The following is a 22,742-nucleotide window of genomic DNA, read 5'->3' on the forward strand; positions in this document are numbered from 1 at the left end:
TTTCGGTTGGGGTGGGAGGTGGGGTAATAAGATTCCTTGTCTACTGATTGGTCAGGTCTGATTGTGCTGAGCATTGGAGATGTGTTTGTGTGTGTGTGTGTGTGTGTGTGTGTGTGTGTGTGTGTGTGTGTGTATGTGTGTGTCTGTGTCTGTGTCTGTGTGGGAGGGAGGTGGGGGGGGGGGGCGGTCAGGGGAATTAGCGACAAGTGCATCACATTCCTGTTTCTTTTGTTCCAGAAGACAGGAAGCTGTTCGTGGGGATGCTGAACAAGCAGCAGACCGAGGAGGACGTGTACCGTCTGTTTGAGCCCTACGGAGTCATCGAGGAGTGCACAGTGTTGAGAGGTCCCGACGGGAACAGTAAAGGTAGGATGCAAAGTCCACTTCTCAAGGCCCCTGGTTTTATATAGTCATGGAGTAGGAGGCGTGCGATGTCCTTATATTATACATTAAGAAAAACATGGAGAAGCCATGGAGAAGGAAGGGGCTCTTCCACCAAATGTCATGAGATTCGGGCCAATAGTTTTTTGCATATTCATTGTGCAGTATTGTGCATTAAACAGACTTTAAACTAGATGTACCGCAGAGCGGTACAAAATATGACCGCCGCCCAGTCCAGCACATTTTTTCCACAAAAAGAAATCACGCTGAAAGGCCTATATGATTCTAACTGTCTCACTAAATTGCATTATCCACACTCAATTCTCACTGGTATCTGCTAGACAACAAGTACCAAAACATGATTAGTTCATAGATTTCACATGTAAAATTCATTTTATAGAACCCCACCTCCATCTCGCCTGTTCATAATTCTGAGAAATTCTTGATTGTTTGTGTTATGTTTATGTTATGTGTGTGGGTGTGTGTGTGTGTGTGTGTGTGTGTGTGTGTGTGTGTGTGTGTGTGTGTGTGTGTGTGTGTGTGTGTGTGTGTGTGTGTGTGCGTGCTTGTGTGTGTGCCTGCGTATGTGCCTGTGCATGCAAGCGTACATATGTCTACTGTGTGAGTATGTGTCATACGTATGAATACTGTGAATGTATGTGTGTGTGTGTGTGTATCTGTTTGTGCACATGAAATGGGTTAACATGACCCCTGGAGGCAAACATACGGAAAAAAATGGTCATCCTAGGCCCTACAGTTCTCAAGAAATTCACAGAAAACTTTGTCTGCCCTACCCTCCTTTCGGGGGGTCCAGTCCAGCGGGGGGGCTACAGATCAAAACGAAAAACGATGGTTCCATGCTATCCATGTGGGGTTACATGCCCACCAAGTTTCGTGTACCCCGGTCTTTCAGTGTCCCGGGAATCATTGACGGAAATTTGGGCATGCGAAAAAAAAAAAAAAGAAAAAAAAAGAGCAGACCTCCATCAAGGCCCTATGACTGTTTTGCAATGCTAATGAAAGTGAAAAATGATTCTTGGATATGCCAGTGGTGCTGATCTGCTCTTAAATGTATTGGGTTCTTTGACCCATGGTACACCCTTCCACCAAGTTTCATTAGAATTGGCCCAGCAGTTTCTAAATAATGCTACTGACAGACAGACAAAGAAATAAACCACACTGAAAACATAGCCTTGCAATATGTAACTCTTGAAGGCACCTTGAAATATCCCCTGTTTCAAGCAAACACACAAACACACTCTCTCTCTCTCTCTCTCTCTCTATCTCTCTCTCTCTCTCTCTCTCTCTCTCTCTCTCTCTCTCTCTCTCTCTCTCTCTCTCTCTCTCTCTCTCTAACAAACACACACACACACACACACACACACACACACACACACACACACACACACACACCGTGTGTGTCTGATACATTTATTAGCAAATCAGCACTGTAACTACCAGTACAACTGGCAACGTTATGTGCACGGACATGCAGCCGTGCGCAGAGGGACTCAGGCATCTCTCCAGCCAGTGTTTATGGAGCCTGTTGGTGAAATGATTCCTGGGGCCGAGGGACCCACTCCCTGGGTCTGCCTTCAAATGTAATCCACCAGTAAAACATTTTCATGTCAAAACAATTCAGACATCCTGTGTTGTGATGAAGTGAGAGGAAAGAGCTTGCGATTCTGTTGGACCAGCTTTCTTGTGTATCGTCATATTATATCTCCACTGCCCCCCACCCCCCCCACCCCCTTGCCCTTTTCCCAAAACAAATCAGCTGTCTGTCTTTAGTGTTGCTTTTAAGATGCATAAAAAAACAAACATGTGCATTAGCAAGATTAAAACACTCTTGACGATGGAGGAGTTCAGAACTTTTTTTTGATCTTGTTTCTCAATTTGCAGGTGTGATCTCAAACCCACACTTTGAGACTTAAGTTGATTTGTGTTTATATTTATATTTTTGTTTATATTTATATTTTCCCTATTTTGTGTCCCTAAGTAGTTTTAGACAACCACATTCATAATGAATGTGGAAAGTATCAATTATAGCACGTTTTACGTGTAATATGTATAGACAGACATGTGGTGCTAAATAGTGTCGTTTTTCTGCTCCATCGGTGCAATCTGTAGCAGAGCCTACAGCACCCGGAGCCCGGGGTGGAACAGCCTGCTGTGCAGGGGAGGGCGGGGGGTAGTCTCGCCTCGCCTCCCCCCCATGTTTTGACGAGCTTCTCCTCACATTGTTTAATAATGGCTCCCTGTGTGGATCTGTGTGTGTCTGTGTGTATGTGTGTATGTGTGTGTGTGTGTGTGTGTGTGTGTGTGTGTGTGTGTGTGTGTGTCTGTGTGTGTGTGTGTGTGTGTGTGTGTGTGTGTGTGTGTGTGTGTGTGTCTGTTTCAGGCTGTGCCTTTGTAAAGTTCTCCACACACGCCGAAGCGCAGTCTGCAATCAGCGCCCTGCATGGCAGCCAGACCATGCCAGTGAGTACCCTTCACTTTCTCTGGATACGCCCAGCTTCACATGCAAAACACACAAACAAACAAACCTCTCGCCCCCTGCCTCTCTCCATCTCATTTTTCCTCTCTGTCTCTCATCTCTCTCTCTCTCTCTCTCTCTCTCTCTCTCTCTCTCTCTCTCTCTCTCTCTCTCTCTCTCTCTCTCTCTTTCTCTCTCTCTCTATATATATTCCTTTCTCTCACACCTCTCTCCATTTAAATATACTGCACACACACACACTTGGAATAATGATATCTGTGTTAACGTCTGTGTTATTATTACTTGTTTTATAATGCCACACAACTCCAACATGTCTTTCCTATGTAAACAAAGCCCTAAACATAAGCAAACAGGTCCAACTCCAAAGCATCATCTACATTTACACAGTCAAATCCTGGAGCTTTATGTATTGCACAAGCTTCCAGACTGGTCATTATATAGAGTGTCGGTTGAATAGGTGGATTTCTATATAAAGTCTCTTTGTGGCTCCTTTTGCAAGGCCTTTCCACAGACTGTGTGCGGCTCCACAAAGCTTTCTCATTGTGCATCACACGGCTGACTCATGCCGACCCCAGAAGCTGGGCAGAGCGCATTATTCAGAGGTTTGAAGTGCCCTCTGCATTCAGACCTCCCTTTGTCTGACCAAGTCCTGCAGCACAGAGAGAGAGAGAAAGAGAGAGAGGGAGAGAGATAGAGAAGAGGAGGAGGTGGGGAGGCAGATGGAAAGAAAGAAATGAGAAGAAAGAGATGCAAAGAGAGGGGAGAAGAGGAAGAAAGTGCACTGCCTATTGAAAGAAAAAGAAGAAGAAATAGACAGAGAGAGCGAGAAGGGGACAGAGAGAGATAAAGTGAGAGAGAGAGAGAGAGAGACCTCGTAAACCCTCAGATGTGTGTGTTGCGGGACCACGTGAGTGTGTTATTTATGGGCGGCACTGGTGCGAGTGTAAACAGGAGGCTGCAGAGCTGGGCTCTGTCATTAGTTTCGGCACAACCTTGAGGTCAATATAAGTGCAAATGACTCCGGGACAGTGGGCAGGCCCCTGAGCAATGGCACATTAGGAGTCCCTGCTCCTCTGCTCTTCTTCCCCTATCGCTCTCTCCACCTCTTTCTATCCCCCTCTCCCCTCCTCACTCCTCCTCTCATCCCCCCCTACCCCCCCCCCCCTTCCCCAGCCTCCCGGGATATTAGGCAATAGACTTGTTTACTTCACCTTTCACCACATCGGCTGGTGAATTATTCATTTGCGTATAAGCGGGAGAGGACCGGGAGAGAGTGAGAGGGAGAATAAGAGAGAGAGAGGGGGGGATAGAGAGAGGGAGAACGAGTAAAGAGAGGGGATGGAGACGAGAGAGGGGGTAGCGAGTGATGAGGAGCGTGTGAATGGACAGGATTTATCTCCTTGTCTGGTAAATTGATTATAAAAATCGTATCAGCGTCTCATCTCGGGCACGCCGGGTTCTGACCCGTGTTCTGACCTCCTCTGCTCTCTCTCTCTCTCTCTCTCTCTATCTCTCTCTCTTTCTGCTGGTTTAGCAGGGCCGTGGGCCCGGCCTGGACAAGCGTGCTTAAGAGACCAGTGCTGAGACAAGCTACACCCAGCACAACAGCATTACCATCGCTTGCCTGAGGGTTGGAAATAAAACAACTGTAGCACCAAAGGGAATAAAGCAGTCTTGTTTCGGAACACACTAACCCACATGAGCGCTTCTCTCAATGGAATGTGTGCTAAATATCTAAAAATAAAGTCTTCGAGTAGTATTCGACTCCAGTGGCTTTGCTTTGTGGGTTATAGAGAGGCCAACAATAGCTAGCAATGGTCACAGGACATACTAACCCATATAAGAGGACTTTATTCTGTCGAGCATGTGCTGCATAGCAAGAATAAGACAAAGAATAGCATCTGAGTGCTATAGTTTTGGTTTGTGAGTTATAGGTAGGCCAGCTGTAACCAGCAAGGACTAACGTCAGATAGAGTGAAATAAATTCACATCCTCAGATTTAGTTGTGCAGGGGACTGAATGTAAACACAAGAGCAGCAATATATTTGTTCTATTTTGTATATTTCTATATTCACGCATATATACAGTGTATATATATATGGTATGCACGCATGCACATGCAAGCTTGCGTCTACGTTTCCCCTCTCCATCTCTCTGTCATGTGCTTATACAGCCATGAGTATAGGTCAGGACTGATCTTATTTTCCAGCTCGCAGAGCTTGGGGCGAATATATTTGCGTTTTCTCTCTTAGTGTGTGTCTGTGTGTGTGCGTGTGTGTGTGTGTGTGTGTGTGTATGTGAAGGGAAGGAGTGGGCATGGAGTGTGTGTGCGTGTGCGTGTGCGTGTGCGTGATGACGGGTCAGATGAGAGGTCTTGACAGGTTCAACATTCCGCACACGCATTGCACATCGTCTCCTCCGTAGACCTCAAACGAGGTCTTTGGATGCTCCGCAATTAAAAATTTAAACGGCCACTGCTGTAAAGCAAATTGCTAGGCTTCAGGAGGTCCTTGTAGAAGGGGTCACTCCCAGGACAGAATAACAAGGAGAGAAGGTGGGGGTCAGACCCATCGGGTCTATGTAGACAGCCTCATTTCCACTTCGGTTGCAGAGCGCAAACGCCTCGGACCAAAACCAACGCACTCTCCGACTATCTGATATTGAGATCTGCTTGCCAGAGAGAAACGAGTTCACTCCATTGTCCCCATGGAGGATATGTGCATTTCCATCTGTGGACAGCCCACAAGAGAAAATGCTGATCTGATAGTATAATAATAATAGAATATATGCTTTTCCCCCGTGTGCCTACATGTAAGATGTGCTATGTTTTATGTAGACAATGACATATTATGATCTTAATTTCACCTAATGAGGTTATTGCAAACTCAGCTTTAAATTTGTACGCTCTCGAGTTTGAGCTTAAACTCAGCCTCCCTAAGCATTTTGCATAAATATGTTCAAATAAATTAATCCGCTGTTTTTTTTGTTGTTGTTGAGAAGAAACATTAGCATAGGTTATTTACACATTTTCTCTGCTGCTATTTCTTATTATTGCTGTTTGTGTGTGTGATCACAATATAGTATTGGGCAGTGATCACATCCCTGCCCAGCCTGCCGGTAATAGGCTCCAGAGGGAAGCTCGGGCGGACGGGGTCTTTGTTCCTGTGACAAAAACGAAGTGACAGGGACACCACTGAGGCGCTGGCCCGGTGACACTTTAGTTTGTTCCAGGTTTTACGAGTCACAGGCACTTATATAAGACGATGGCAGGCGCTGGGTAATCCAACCTTATTACCTTATTCTGGCATAATGTGCACAGACAGATGTGTAGCGTTAAAGCAATATCAAATATATGGCTTAGTTTGCAGCTTTATCAGACGCTGCTCACACATGGGTCCACTGCTTGGAAAGGCACCAAGGTGCCCCTGCAATGGGACTCTCGTAAAAGAGAGACCTCCCTTTGATTCTGAGCCTCTCACTCGCTCACTCTCTCTTTCCTTTTTTCCTTATTCTTTCCCCCACTCTTTTCCTCCGTCGAACAGCTGCACATTTTATTCCCACACTTTTACTCCCCTTTCCTGAATCCACTCTCGAAGCTCCAGGCCTGTGGGAATTCTCCTGACACTTGGCAGCTTAAATTTTAATGAGAGTTTTACTTCATAGTTCATCCACTTCTCTCTCTCTCTGTCTCTCTCTCTCTCTCTGCAGCAGCAGTGGCAGCAGTAGCATCCTCACTCACTGATATGCAAACAGCCTGATAAAAATCAAAGCAACGGGAGAAGAACTAGAAAAAAGAGATAGACAAATATCCACACATACATTGTTTTTAACCTCCCCTGCAAAAAGAGGGAAAAAACGGCAATGCAACGGCCAATAAAAGACCAACAACTATCATTTCAAACAGACTCGCTGATGGCTACGGATAATGAAAATGGTTGAGGCAGATCATCAGAGCATTTATGCGTTCTTATTGTTGGGAGAACATTCAATAAACACCCATAGTAAAAACACAACGCAGCTAGTAGAGGATAAAGACGTTGCGGGGTTTTATACAGCCATCCTAATGCAACTTAATTTATCCTCATCCACAAAGCTGGGCCATCAAAAGTTAGCCAGGGCCTGCAGGCCATCTCGGAGACAGAGAATATTTTTGAAGGAAATTGCACTGATAAGTAATGAGAAATAGATAGCACAGTCAGCATCCTAAGTTTCAGACATTATATTTCGTTTTAGCATGAAAATATATTCAGAAAAAGCCGCTTAAAGGTAAAATACATAGTTTCATTCTTCATTTTTTTAGACCTTACAATTATGAAAGGTCAATGAAGAAAGAGTTTACATAGAACATGCCTCTATTTACATGTCTAGGAGCTGTAAGTCAACTGAGTACAAACCCTACATTTGCAAACTGGTGGAGTTCATGAGTGCTGACAGTTCCCCATCAGATGCAATCTTGTTTGTACCCACCAATAGCTTTAGGAGGCCAGAGGTGATAAACCGACACAGCTTATTTCTGCACAGGCCTGCTTGACCTTTTGTTTTTTACAGTATTTTCTCTCGGCCGAGACTGAGGCAGCGTTCAGTGTTTGTGTGTTTGTGTGTGTGTGTGTTTGTGTGTGTGTGTGTGTGTGTGTGTGTGTGTGTGTGTGTGTGTGTTTGTGTGTGTGTGTGTGTGTGTGTGTGTGTGTGTGTGTGTGTGTGTGTGTTTGTGTGTGTGTGTGTGTGTGTGTGTGTGTGTGTGTGTGTTTACAATCCCCTGAGCTGCCAGCTCACGGGGTCACCGTGTGGCTTTAATGAGTGTAGAGAGTAGCCAGCTGACGCGAGGCTGCCGGTCGAGAGGCTTAGTGACGCCCCAAACACCTGCTCTCCGCTGGGTCGGAGATGGAGAAGGGAAGCCGCTGACAAGGAGGCCGAGAGACACAGAGCTGAAGGTGTAGAGAGAAAAAAAATGTAAATGTAAATCAGGTTTCTCGGCCTAGTACACTTGCGTATACAAGGAATTTGGTCTCTGCATTTATCCCATCCATGAATTAGTGAACACAAAGAGCACACAGTGTACACTTAATGAGGTGAAGCTCACACTAACCTGGAGCAGTGAGCTGCCTTGCTACAGCTGCGCTCGGAGAGCAGTGTGGGGTTAGGTCCCTTGCTCAAGGGCACTTCAGCCATTTCTACTGGTCGGGGATCGAACCGGCAACACTCCAGTTACAAGCCCGAAGCCCTAACCAGTAGCTCACGACTGCCCCTAATATAAATATAAAAGGGAGCAAAAACAAACAATTGTTTTTGTTTATTTTTCAGCTGTTGTGGGTAGCTGGTGGCGTCTCAGGCTAGAGTTGACCAAATCTGGCCTGTGTAAGCAAGAGACTGAACCCTGAACGTACATGGCTGAGATCTCATGATGAAGTGTGATTGACAGCTCCTACTATGGCTCAGAGTTCTGACAAGTGCATCAGACTTGACATCAGACAGAACAGGGTGGGTTTGGGCTTTAAAGGAACAGTCTGTGATTTTAGATCCACAAATGTTTTGTCTGATTCACTTAGTTGCCTTCCATAGTCCCTTCATAGCTGTTCATTCAGATTGAACTTGAATTGCTCAGAGCTTTAAAAAAAAAAGAAAAACGCTGTTCTTAAACAGTGCTGGCTCTGTAAAAAGGAGACAAGCAAACCGGCTCAGACCTAATCAGCCATAAACATCCCAGCCAATCAACACGATGCTTCAGCAGTACACCAGGGAGGGGTGTGATTTTGCCTGGCTGTTGAGCTGAAATATCAACAACCTTTCGCAAAACCGAAACGAAATCGTGGACTGCATCTTTAATGTGTGCTTGCAGCCTCTCCGTGCACAAATACACACACACACACACACACACACACACAGAAAATACACACACACACACACACACCACCCCAGCCTGCCGTTCCTCCCCCACAGTACTTTGCCTCAGAGCTCCGGCGACACAAACAGCCCTGCCTGCAGCCGGCCTCCACCACCCATCGCATTTATTGACAATCTCACATCAATTTGGGGAGGAGGCTCTTATCTGACGCGACGCACAACCTTTCTGCACTGTCAGATCAGAGTAATATTTCGGCCTTTTACAGGGATCGATTCGGAGGAAGAGGTGGAGGTGGAGGGTGGGGGCGAGTGATGAGGGTGGGGCTGTTATGACGTGGTTTGGGGGCAGGAAGGGGGGGGGGGGATCAGGCAGACAGGCAGTATAAAAGGTCAACGGTTTGGCTCAATCAGTGAGGGGTCTTAGTGAAGGAGTGTGTGGCAGCACTCAACACCCAAAGGCTTCAGAGCTCTGCACCGAGAGAGATAAAGAGAGAGAGAGAGAGAGAGCGAGCAAAGGAGGGAGAGAGGCCAAGAGGAAGGTCTGAGTCAGTGAGGCAAGGAGGAACCTTCTGCCAAGGTCAGCAAGTACACCACATGCCTAGTGGTGGTCACACACTTATATCCATTTCAAATGAGTCCGCCTCTCCGTTTAATCTGCCTTATCTCTCGTTCAGCAACGATGGAGGGAGAGGCGAGGTGGGTGACGAAAGTGGGAGTCAGACACAAATTAAGTAGAGAAGGGTCGTTGAAGCGCTGTCTGTCGTCAGGGCATTTTACAGTGACGTCCAGGGTTTGTGGTTGCACCTGTTTGTAGGAGTGGGCTTTGTTTATGGTGAAATAAACAAGTTACTGCCAAAGTTATAAACATATTATCATCCATAATATGTTTGTATTCTAGGGAGTCCATGGCAGTCATAACTGTTCTTCTCGCTGTCTTGACAGCAATAAAAACAAGACACGTCTGACATATATTAGCACGATGTCCTGATCCATGAACTTGAACAGACTTGTGTTTTGATATCTCTGTTTTATGATATCCTTGATGTCATATACTGTGTATAAGTTATATATCATACCCTTAATATATAGTAAACCATAGATACACAGTATGTAAATGACTAGTAATTTCCAAATGATATCCATAATCAGGCTTCTATGTGTGTATAGATTCTAAACATGAGCAAACGGAGCCTCTCTTCTTGAGCATGGCTTGCCTTGTATAACTGGATGATGTGTGTGTTGTTGTTGTTGTTGATGTTGTTGTTGTGGTGGTGTTTTTTTTCTCTGGTGAGTCCATTGCCATGCCGCGGGTTAAGTGTGCTTACCCTTTCTCCTCAGAGCGGCTCTGACTCTCTCCCCCTACCCCAGGGCGCCTCCTCCAGCCTGGTGGTCAAGTTCGCCGACACGGACAAGGAGCGCACAATCCGCCGCATGCAACAGATGGTCGGTCAGTTCGGCATCTTCAACCCCGCCATCGCTCTGCCCTTCAGCACCTATAGCACCTACGCACACGCGGTGAGTTCCCGTACACGTACACACACACACACACGCACACACACACACATACACAAACACACACACGCACACACACACACACACACACACACATATATACACTACCACCCCCCAGTGTGCAGTACTTCGCCACTAGCTCATTCCTGTGCTCATTCATAGTCATACACACACACACACACACACACACACACACACACACACACACAGACACACATACAACGACACACACACACACATATATACACTACCACCCCCGTACTTCGCCACTAGCTCATTCCTGTGCTCATTCATAGTCATACACACACACACACACACACACACACACACACACACACACACACACATGTGCCCCCAGCCCATCCCTCACCCCTCCCCTCCAACCCTGATGCTTTGATGAGCTCATCCCAGCCCACGTGCGCATCCCTCCGCACCTCACTCACACACATGCACACACATACACACACACACACACACACACACACACACACACACACACACACACCGCCTTCGCTGTCGTCTCCGCCGCTCCTCGTGGAGATGACTCAGAATATTCCAGAAGCCAGCGCTCAGGACTTTATTTTTAGCAGCGCCAACTTTCCACCGGGTTCCCAGAGAACTGAAAAGGAGCAACATTTAAACTCATCCGCTCCCTCCACACACACACGCACACACACACACACACACACACACACACACACACACACACACACACACACACACACACACACACACACACACACGCACACACACACACACACACACACACACACACACACACACACACACACGCACACACACGCACACACACGCACATACACACACACACACACACACACACTTACACAGACGCACGCACACACACACACACACACACGCGCTCACACATACACACTCACTCACGCACACTCTCTCACACACACACACACACACACACACACACATACTCACTCACCCACCCCCACCTCACTCTCCCACACTGACGGACAGCAAAGCCCCGACCGTGACTCGCTCGCTCACAATGCTGCCTCATAGGCATGGACACTGACGCAGAGCCCCTATGCAACAACACATGGGAAACAAACAAAATGTATTCATTTCTATATCAATATGCATGGACAGATTTTCCCTTCTCTGTCTCCTGCTCTTTATAAATGCCAGAATTAATTGTGGAGGCTTCTGTGGGTCTCGAGGGCTTTATCCATTTCGTTTTCATTTTCATAGCACTGGCAGTGGAGGGCCAGTATGAAATGTGCAAATTGACCGTCCCTGAGTAATTGCGAGGCCGTTTCTCTCTCTCTCTCTCTCTCTCTCTCTCTCTCTCTCTCTCTCTCTCTCTCTCTCTCTCTCTCTCTCTCTCTCTCTCTCTCTCTCTCACTCTCTCTCTCTCTGTGCACTCTCCAGTAAAACTCCAGTCTTCATTAGCATTCATGAAATGCAGCCCATCCCCAGGAAATGTGGGGAAATGCAAATGGTTCCGGAGCCGGTACAGGCGGTGGTAGTAGCAGTAGCGGTGGTAGTAGCAGTAGCGGTGGTAGTAGCAGTAGCGGAGGTAGCGGAGGTAGCGGGTAGCGGCAGCAGTGCCTCTGCAGGGAGCCCAGTATGGGCCGCACAGGTTGGCCATGACTCTTATTTACTGTGTCAGAGCCCGCGACTGACTGCGCACCTCTCTCCTCCCCTCTCCTCTCCTCTCTCTTCTTCTTCACTTCTCTTCTCTTGTCTTGTCTTCTCTCTTCGGCTGAGTCACTTCATCCTCCCCTCTTCCCCCTCCTCCTCCTCCTCCTCCTCCTCCCCACGGCAGCGGCCAACCTCGGCTGCACAGTTCATTACCGAGCAAAAAGAGAACAACAAAAAAGCGAAAGTTTTACATTCTGTGAAACGGGCCAGCGCCATAAAAACGCAAATTGATTTGCGGTCGGGATTTACTGACCAAAAGGAGAGAGAACCTGGCGATTGAAACAATTTAGAGGAAAGTGCTTTTCAACGTTGTTTTTTTTTTTTTTTTTGTGGTGGAGGACGCGGTAATGGAATTTAGGGAGGGAGGTAGCCGATGGATTCCATTGCATCTTTAAATGCCTTTTTGCCCCAGGAGGGCTCTGTCCAATGAAAACTGCCTCTCAATAGCCCAGCCACCCGTTTTCTCCTCCCCTGGAAGACGGAACACTGTGTATCCTCTCCACCCGCGTCACCACGGAAATATAGCCAAACATAAAGCACACACATGTGCACATCTGATGTACAGAGTATAGAAAATGACAAAATTAAAGAGCCACTTCACATATACGGCTGTGGATGGGATTATAGGCCTGAGCTGACAGCCAGTAAATTGGATTTTAGTCAAAGCAGAGGAGGGGGGATGTGAACACAAATTGGAGGGAGACAACACTGACAACATGCCCAGGGAAAAGAGAGAGAGAGAGAGAGAGAGAGAGAGAGAGAGAGAGATGTGTGCATTTTCCCAGATAGACTTAACTGTTCTCCAGACAAGTACTCATTTGTAGGTTTTATATAGGGACACATAAATACTTGTGAAGCTGTTTCACCCAGCTCTGAGTGTTTCGTCTCCTCCCTCCCAGTGAAAGGTTCTGCTAATACGTGCAAAGAACAAACCCCAATTTAGCTGCAGGTTGTTCCTGTCCATGGGCTTAGCGTGGCTATCTTGTCCATGAGTGGCTCTGCCTCTGTCTCTTACTCTCTCTACTTCTCTCTCTCTTTTGATCCCTTGTCTCTGCGACACAACAACCATCCCAATCTGCCACAGCCAACTCCAACCCCCCCCCCCCCCCCCCCCCACCCACACACACACACACACACACACACCACACCACCCCCCTTTTTAAAAAAAAAGCCCAGCTTGTTGATACAAAGGCCGAAAAGATCTCTCCCACTCAGTAGTCATCATCAAAAAAACCTGTGCGTTAGATTAATATGACTCACAAATTACTTGAAAGCCCTCCAATATGTTCTTAAGACAGCACTAATGAAGACTGAGCACGCTCAGAGTGGGAGTGATGGACGCCAGTGATGAGGCCGTATTGACTAACATCGCCCCCTGTTGGGGCATGTCAGAATGCCCACACAACCCTCCCACCCTCTCCCTTCTCCTCTCCCCTGTGCTGCTTCAGCCTGAGGCTACCCTGAGAGTACTAAGGTTGCCAGCAGAAAAATAAATGAAGTATTTTAAAGTCAAATTAGCCTTATCTGAGAAACGCTACCATGGTACTTTTCAAACCGGCCATCTCGGTCTGTATGGGGTTTTTTTTTTTTTGTTTTTTTTTTACTCTCCCTCTCTCTCTCTCTCTCTCTCTTCAAATTTGATTTGATGCAATTTACTTTGACAGGCGAGGTGCAGACGCCGGCAGAATACATCCCGGGATACATACCAACGAGCCATCATACCCTATTAGAACTGAAAATATTGCACCCAAATAACCCAATTACTCTGAGCTCTAAAGTGCTCCTGAGCAGCATTGCTCATGATTAGGCCCCAACATGTGCATTTAAATGGCTAAATATCCCACATCCACATCAATAATACACCTTCCCTGAGATTGGAAATGTGACAGAAACTGTGGAAGTCCAAGAACAAAGCAATATCGGCCAAATCGGCCGGCCGGCTCCATCTTCTGCCCTGAGAGCAAAGCCCAGGAGAAATTATATTAAAACATGATGCTTCAGCCCTACGCACGATTACATTTATCCCTCAAGCACAGACAATTCCCCGCCAAGCTCGGCCTGTTCCTGTCAAGCCCGTCGTCTGTAGGCTTCCCCCAATGGAACATGCATCCCGACTGCAGTTTCAGGCCATTTGCGGGCCCAGGACCTCAATAACAAGGGTCCTCTCTTCCCCCCCTCCTCTCTCTCTCTCTCTCTCTTTCTCTCCCTCCTCTCTCCCTTTCTCTCTCTCTCTCTATCCTACTCTTATTCCATTTCTCTCCTCTCTCTCCATCTCCCTCCTCCTCCCCCTCCTCCTGCTCCTCCACTCTGCCCTGTGCGGTGCCCGTACCGGACTGGCTAGAAGGGGTCACATGTGACAGCGCTGAGAGTCGACGAGCCACCAAGCGGTGCTGCAGAGATAATTGCCATGTGATAAAGAGGTGATTGCCTGCTGGCACCAGGGGAGAATAATGCCATCAGGTTGCAATAAAAAAAGCAGATGCCTGACACTAAATGGATGCTATGGCACTCGGCAACTTCTTCCAGGTTTTCTCCCTCTCTCTCTTTTTCTCGCGTGTTCCTATTTATGATTACTTTTTTATCTCGTGGGTGAAGAAAAGGTTTTGGTGATGAAAACTGGGTTGAAAAGCCATTAGTCTCATTTTGACCACCAACCAATGACTGGCGATGTACCAAATAAAAAGCTATAAATATTTTTTCTCTAAAATCTAATTGGTAATATTTGGATGAAAGAAGAAACGTTGAAGAATGATTGCATGAAATGATTCTGAATGTCCTTATCAGCATGAAGCTGGACCATGTTTTTTTTTTTTGCTCCTCAAAAGCAAATTGATATTGCTGACTTCACTCCAACATAATTACATGCTTGAACCTTCAATTTGCTGCGTTTAATTCTCAAAAAGCATAACCGAATGCCACGTTGTTATCCATGACAATCTGAGAAAGGCTGCATTATCTGTGTGGCGCAAAGCAAGAAATTGGGCTGTGGAAGTCATCAACCTTGTCCTGTTATCTGACCACACAACCCCCCCTCACACCCCAACCCCCTCACACCCCAACCCCCCCCACACCCCACACCCCACAGCTTTCACAGGGAGCTGACAAACTGGCAGCCGGCTGAGCTCCAGTCAGCTTAGAGTCTCGAGGTCCTACTGAAATGGGAGTTTGCGGGCACGAGGGGCCCACAAAAGTGCCTGATTAGCGTGACACACTGCAAGTCGTAATAAGGGCCCGAAGAGACCCGGGCACAGCCATTCCGCTCCTAATCTTGATGAGCACTTGAAGGGCCACCAGGCTACACTACACACTGACGTCCAGAATCACTTCATACTTAGTGCCGGAATTTGTTGTTTAGCTGTTTGTTGTTGTTTGGGGTTTTCTCTGATATCAGCAGTTTTAGTTTGGTCCCTGTTGCCGTCGCCTTTCTTTTTTTTTTGGTCTTGTATCACCTAAAAGCTCAATTTATCTTATTCGGAGCAAAATGGATGATCCCCATTTGTCACGTTGATAAAATTATGCAAATGACAACAGGAGTTAATAGATAGCAGTGGCGGGGCTCGCCGCTAATGGATGGGGTGCCAGGAGCCGGCCGTTCGGTGGCGGGACAGGTGCTTTCAGGCTTCCTGACAGGGGCATTGAGGTAAAATAATTGGCTTTTCCTACCCAGGGACTCCATGCAAATAGGAGCTATGAGAAGAAGGGGAACAAACGGGAGCCAGGTGCCTCGTGGTGGCGTCGTGAGCGTTGAGAAGAGGCAGGGATGGGAGCGCTGGATTGCTGTCTGTGTGTGTCTGTGTGTGTGTGTGTGTGTGTGTGTGTGTGTGTGTGTGTGTGTGTGTGAGAGAGAGAGTGAGAGAGAGGGAGAGAAAGTGGCCATTTCTGTGCCATCAGTACAAACTCTATGGAGAGAGGGAGATGGGCTAGAGAAAGAGAGGGAAGGTTAAAGTGAGAGAGTAATAGAGGGAGGGATAAAGGGAGAGAGAAAAAATGTATGTTGCACCAAAACACATTCCTTCAAATGCAGAGCTGTGTTAAAAACCTGAGTGCTTATACATCTTACATCTCTAAGTGGTGTTCACGTACCAGACTCTCTGAAAATGTCTGAAATTGGACATCTTGTGATACTTACACTCATGACAGGAAGGCAATGTACATCCATCTCGGAGAGTAATGCATTGAGATTGCTGTAGCCAAACACAAGACAAACATTGAAATATGTTTATAGAGGCCATGCAATTGAATATACCTGTGAAGAATGAGCTGTGCTGTACGTATGATTATATGAGCGTCAGTAGAATATGACGCATCTCCTGGTGTGCAGTCGTGACTAATCAGGAAAATAGTCCTCCTGAGTTGCCTAGCTATCTCTGTGAGTCTTGGTGGGTCCCCCATTCCTTTCTATTACAATCAGTTCATTATATCAGCACCATGTGGGTTGGCTAAGGAGTTCTTATCAGAGGAACTAGATCAGAACCATTCAAAAGCCTCTCCTCGCCATAGGCTGTGCCAGTCATACCCTGTGATTTGAACAAACCAACAGAACTCAATTCATTTCCATGGTTCCACCATTCTCTGTTATTTGCTTTAGTGTGCATGACTTGGCTGTTATGAGCACATGGCTAGATAACTAAGGACTCAGATAGGAAATGCAAATAAACATGCTCAAGAGTAACATGTTAGAGGAACATCTAGTAACATCTTGGAAAGATTCAAGTTAAGTATGTCAAATTGTCAAATCCATGAACTTGAACAGACTTGTGTTCTGATATCTCTGTTTTATGATACCCTTGATGACATATACTGTGTATGTTATATATCATATCCTGAATATATAGTTAACCATAGATACACAGTGTCACACAATGTCAAATTGTCTTTGAACAGTTACTAAACATTGCCTTAACCAAATCCAATGCCTAACCTTAACCTTAACCATAAATTGTAGTTAACAGATTGTTTTGCATCTGTAGATAGTCTGTGTGACCAAAAATCTCAGGTTTGGTGCTTGTCTACAACACCCTGAAATACTCCATACTTCACTACTTGTAATCTGTACTTCTTCAATATGCCACATTGCGCCGGTGTCACAACCAAGCCTTCACACATTTTTTTTTTAACAGAAAGTTGTACATCACCTGCAACTCCCCTGCAGGCTGTCAAACCTGCGCCGTTACAGTGAAATACAGTAGTCAGCGCGCCCGAGTCTGTTTTGTAAGCACTCCATTAGTGGCTGAGGGAGCGAGTCCAACAGCTCACAGTTCAGCCTGATAAGACCAGAGAAATAGGCAGAGTTATGCAGCCCCGGTTATTCATCAGCGTGTCCTGTATTAATGGACTTACATCACAGGTCACTGTTCGGCGCACGCTGGTGGCAGTCAAGCACATGTCCCGGTACAATGGGAAAGAAAGAGCGCAACGTTCACAATGAGGATGGAGATGGGGAGTGTGTGCGTATAATACAATTCAATCGGGGCCCGGGCGTGATTGCAGGCGATGTGCACTTGTCATCTGAACGAGTCCGACAGACAGCTATTGAAACATTTCGAAGGATAATGACAGCTTTTTGACAGAGCAGATGGACATATAAATGTGGGATGACAGATTTCACTTCTTTTTTTCATTTACTGCTCTGCTTTTCTCCTCTTCAACTCTGCCACGCACTACCCATCCATCAAACACATGGCCTCTTTCACTAACTTTTTTCCCTCTTTTGTCTCCTCTTTTCTCTCCATCTCTCTCTCTCTCTCTCTTATTGTCTCTCTCTGTATCTTTTTCTATGTGCCCTTTTCTTTCTCTATTTCTCTATGCTCCCTTTCTACCTGTCTTTCTCATGCTCTCTTTCACTCTTTCTCCCTCTCTCTCTCTTTCTGTCTCTGTCTTTCTCTCTCTCTCTCTCTCTCTCTCTCTCTCTCTCTCTCTCTCTCTCTCTCTCTCTCTCTCTCTCCCACTCTCTCTCTCTGTCTCCGTCTTTAGCAGCTCATGCAGCAGCAGGCAGCCATCATGGCGGCCAGCCACGGGGGCTACCTGACGCCCAGTGTGGCCTTCCCCGCCACACAGATCCACCAGATGGGGGCGCTCAACATCAACGGCCTCCCGCCCACCCCCATGACCCCGGTGTCGGGTGAGTTTCATCATTCGCTGGGTAAGCCGAGCGCCGCCTGCTAGCCGCCTTTGGGCCGTTGGTAGAATGACTGAGTTCTGACTGAGTCCCTGACTGACTGATTGGTTAGCTTACTGTGGTTGCGGAGGGGCATAAGAGAGAGAGAGAGGGGTGTTTACTCTTTCTGAGAGGTGTTTCATTAATAATGTGCTGGGATTTGAATGAGTAGACGCAAGAGATGGCAGGATCAGGGAAAAAAATGGTCGGATCTGTCAAATCAGTCGCTCCGCAGACGTTCGAAACTCAGAGTTTTGGGTTCACTTTTGGCTCTCTGTTGATGGAACCGTCAAAAAATGTCTGCTTTATCTGACATTTAGTTATATGATAGAGTTTTAGCGCACATCTGAAAGCTAACATGCTGAATACCAATGTGCGTGTCATTAATTTTTGATGAAAATGTGTTGTCAAAGGCAATTCAAAGTTTGATGATGCTGCATATCAAAGTTTTCTACACGTCTAAGTAATGCGGAGACTGAATCAGAGCCCCGCTTAAGAAGTCATGCAGGTGTGTTATTTTAATTTACCAAGGTGTTGACCTTGAGCTTTGAAATCAGAAATGCATGCAATCCGCTCTGTTTTCCATTACAAACATTCCCTCAGTATCCCAGCCAGACACATTAAAGGGAGCCTGAGCATCTTTGAGGTTTGTTGTACAACATTTGCTTATGCAGCGATATTTCTTTCTGTCTCTCTCTCGCGCGCGTGTTCTCTCTCTGGAAAAGAGAGAAATGTCTGGATCTTCTGCGTAACAGTTCACATAATGAATAATACAGAATCCAGTCCTCTTTTGTTTTTGATTTGGGCAAAATTTGCTGCATTATCAGTTTGGTTTCTGCATTCCAATGAGACGGAGCGCATACACAAATGCACTGTAGGGACAGCTCGACCTTATTTCCCTCCTAAAAGTGACACTTTTCCAAGAAAAGTGACATTGAAGAAAGTTGTTACCAGAGATCATCTGACAGCACGATTCACAGAAACAAGTTTAGCATGATACTTCGGGTGGAAATATTTAATCCAACAAACAGCAGAATATCATAATAGTATCCTGCAGAATACAATGTCACATACGCAGCTCATATACCATGCATATATATTTACGCATATATATATATATATATATATATATATATATATATATATATATATATATATATATATTTACTTTGAAGAAGCATTTAGAAAAATTACAATGCTGTTCTTTGACCTTTTTTATCTGTGAATATGATCTATTCCCAAATGCAGATTTGAACTGAATTATGTTGACACGTGGTGTTTTGACAGAATGATGTTGCCCCCTGCTTAAACCCCCACTCAGATGCAGAACCATGTCATGTCATTTTTTCATGCCGCTCGACCAATTTTATTCAAAGCCAGCATGCTCCAGCATGAGTGATCCTGAGTCTGACTGGAATCAATGTCATATCATTATGCGCCGTGCACTGCTTTGTAAATTGGCCTTTCTTGCACTCACTTAATTGAAAGGGGCTCGCTGTGGTGTGCGGTTTCTGGTGAACTCAAACGTGCTCCATCGGACATGGCTCTATAGTGTCTTCCCTCTGCAGATTACCTTCTATTATTGAACCCATCGGAATCCGTTGCATTATTAATTCTTCTGAGAGTGTGTGGCTTTCCCAGAATATTTCAAGGACTGGGAAAAATAAGAAATCGTTTTTTTTGTACCCCTTTTCAGTCATTCACTGGTGTCTCACACACAGGAGGCTGGAGTAATTTCTCTTTAAATGACGCCCCCACTTCATTTGTGCCGTGGACATGACTCACGCATAGAGGAGTGGAGCACAGGGCCGTGTGCAGGGTTTTGAAACTGCAGTGGATGCAAATGTTCAAAAATAACACCAATAAAGGTTAGGTTAGGACCTTGTTTATGAGTAAGCGGAGACACACACACACACACACACACACACACACTCTCTCTCTCTTTCTTTCTCTCTCGCTCTCGTTCTCTGTCATACACACACAAATACAAACACACAGACACACACACACACACACACACACACACACACACACACACACAGACACACAGACACACACACACACACACACACACACACACACACACACACACTATGTGTTTGGTTTTTTTGAAGATTGATAAATCCCTTTCTCTACTATTTGTATCGCGGAACAATCAAACAGAAAGGAAACCTTATCAGGCAAACCATGAAAGCCTCCTCTGCCAGAGCCACTGAGTTCAGGATAAACACAAACAAACCATTAAGGGGCACCATCCACTGCACCCCAAGTCCCCCTCCGAATCCCCGGCTTTATTTCCCCACCTTTCTTTCCTCCTCCCTCCCTTTCTTTCTCTCTCTCTTTCTTTCTCTCTCTCTTTCTTTCTTTTCTCCCCTCCTCAACGTCTCGCAAGCCGAGCTATCCGACGTTGATTGAAAAGGGCTGAGGCACAAAGCAGAAAGGCTTCTGTCCCGTGCCCGAGTGAAAAAAAAAAAAAGCCCAAAAGGTTGAGGGGGCTCTTGGAAAACAATGGCAACCTCCATTTGATCAACAGATGTAAAGCATTTCAGCTTGGTGGTGCAGAAGCGGCTTGCCAGATGGTTGACTTGATTAGGGTGTGTATGCTCCACAATGATGCATGATGATGCTTTTTTGAAAATAATGCTCGGCAGGTGCGGTCCTCTCGAGGTACAAAGAGAGTTAAAAATGAAATGGTGGTGCGTGGCGGACCCCAACGGGATGAGTGGGGTGGGGGGGTTGGGGTTCGGCTGTCAGCGTGCGTGTCGATCAAATGAGTTGGAACTTTTGTAATCAGGCTTCTCCTCAGAGTCGGGATGGGCTCAGGGGGCTTGCAGAGACATGGTATCACTTTCTCTTCATTCTCTCTCTCTCTCTCTATCTATCTTTTTCTCTCTATCTCTATCTATCTATCTCGTCTCTCTTTGTCTCTTTGTGTCTGTCTGTCTTTCTGCCCGTCTGCCCTGTTGAAAGATGAGGTGCTAAAAGCTGTGTTGCAAAGCCACAGATAAGATATATGACATCTAAACTGGCACCCTTACTGGATCGGAGCATCAGTCCAGTTATTGGCTTGACCTCTTAACGCCCTCCTTTACAACATAATTATGGCCAAGGTTAGCACTTAGTTAGCACAAGGCTAGGGCATGGTTCCTGTTTTGTTTGCATAGTCAATATGAAAAAAGATGCTCAGGAATTCAAAGCAACTTCTTAGGCACCACATCACAGCTTTCCTGATCTGAGAGAAGACAGTGGACCAGATGCTGATAAAACAGCATAGCTGTTTTTCCTGTGTGGCCATCTGTGCCTGGAAAAAAGTGCAGTCGCTAATTGTCAAGTTACAGTTGGTTAAGGTTACTGTTTGAGTGGCTGGAGTTGACCTACTTCCTATGAAATAAAAGCTTACTCACAGTTTCAACTCAATTACCATTAGGACAGTCTTTCGAATTAGGTTCCCCATTGTAGATCATCCCTCCAGCTGCACCTCATAGCATAAACAACCATGCGCCTATTTTTATCCAGACAGAAAGTATATATTTTCTTAGTTTTCATCTATTTCTGGTTACTCACATACACTGTAGCATTTGGTTACATAGACATAGTGTCAGAATCTGGTGCAATAGCCATCTTTTTAAACCCATCATGGCTGTCTTAAAAGGTTGCAGTGGCAGGATATAACCAGCTGAAATGAAAACAAGAAATACCTCAATATGGGGGGGGGGCATCCTAGATATAATGCAGTCCCCGATGGGTCTGGTGCTGTTGATTTAAATGTATATTTAGCTTGGTAAACACATTTTCTGCCCAGAGTGAGGTAAGCCATTCTTCAGAGAGCAGTCTCTGCCGAGAGTAGATCCTGCATTGAAAACAGTCTGCAATTATACTTTTGTGGCATGAAATCAGGTGGGCTTTAATGGAGCTGTTCTATGGCCCTTGTGCGGGGAGAGGGGGAAATAGATGAGACGTGGGCAGTGCTTTATAGTGTATCTCCCTTTAGGCTACTGGATGGCATTTTTATTTGCCCTAGCTATGAGAAAGGGAGCCTCTGTCAACAGAAACACACATTTCTAATGGCAGGTTTTCTATGGCAGAGGTATAGAAGGCATAGAGGCATTGCTTAGTATTTGTAATTATTTTAGACAAATACATTTCTAAAGAATTTCAGTTTCAGTGAAATACTTTCAGTCTTTAGAGAAAGAGAGAGAGAACTTAGATCTAGTGAACAGTAGTTTTTTTTCCTGTTCATTGGTATGTGTTGAAACACAGTGAGAAATAAACACATTTCATGGCCAGCATGTCGTATCCACAAGTCATTAGCATGTCTTTACACCATTTAGTACGCTCGATAGTTTCAATCCGACTCTCTCATCGGTCTCTCACAGCTCCTCTCAGTGGCGATCCCTGGTTTTAAAGCCCCTGTTCGCCTCAGTATCTGCTCTCTATCACATTACACTGTAGTCCGAGCCCTGGCTGCAGTATTGTCTCTTCCCTGGTGCCCTGGGTCCTCCCAGCGCCGAGGTCCATCATTTTCCCGGCAGCACAATCTCACAGCCGGTGACTTTTATAATCTCCTTCCCCGGGCTCCTTATCAGTGGAGGGACGCGTCCGCCCACTGACCCCACCGTGTGCTGGCCAGGGCTCTAAGCTTAGGAAAATGAATTTGCCTGATGATGGAGAGGCCGC

General features: G+C 46.0%; 1 protein-coding gene across 4 annotated transcripts in view; it reads left to right on the forward strand.

The window, feature by feature from the left end:
* Positions 1-22,742, forward strand: part of celf5a (cugbp, Elav-like family member 5a) — a 39,306-nt gene that overhangs the window by 10,775 nt on the left and 5,789 nt on the right. For 2 of the 4 annotated variants that reach the window (XM_042057448.1, XM_042057449.1), the window contains exons 2-5: positions 238-366; positions 2,783-2,862; positions 10,058-10,234; positions 17,882-18,050. In XM_042057448.1, coding sequence (XP_041913382.1) covers positions 261-366; positions 2,783-2,862; positions 10,058-10,234; positions 17,882-18,050 — 532 coding nt within the window. In that variant the 5' untranslated portion in view covers positions 238-260. The remainder of the gene's footprint in view (positions 1-237; positions 367-2,782; positions 2,863-10,057; positions 10,235-17,881; positions 18,051-22,742) is intronic. The other 2 variants (XM_042057451.1, XM_042057452.1) reach the window with 2 other exon arrangements.

The sequence above is a fragment of the Alosa sapidissima genome, chromosome 12 (genome assembly GCF_018492685.1).
Source record: "Alosa sapidissima isolate fAloSap1 chromosome 12, fAloSap1.pri, whole genome shotgun sequence".
NCBI classification, from domain to species: Eukaryota; Metazoa; Chordata; class Actinopteri; order Clupeiformes; family Clupeidae; genus Alosa; species Alosa sapidissima.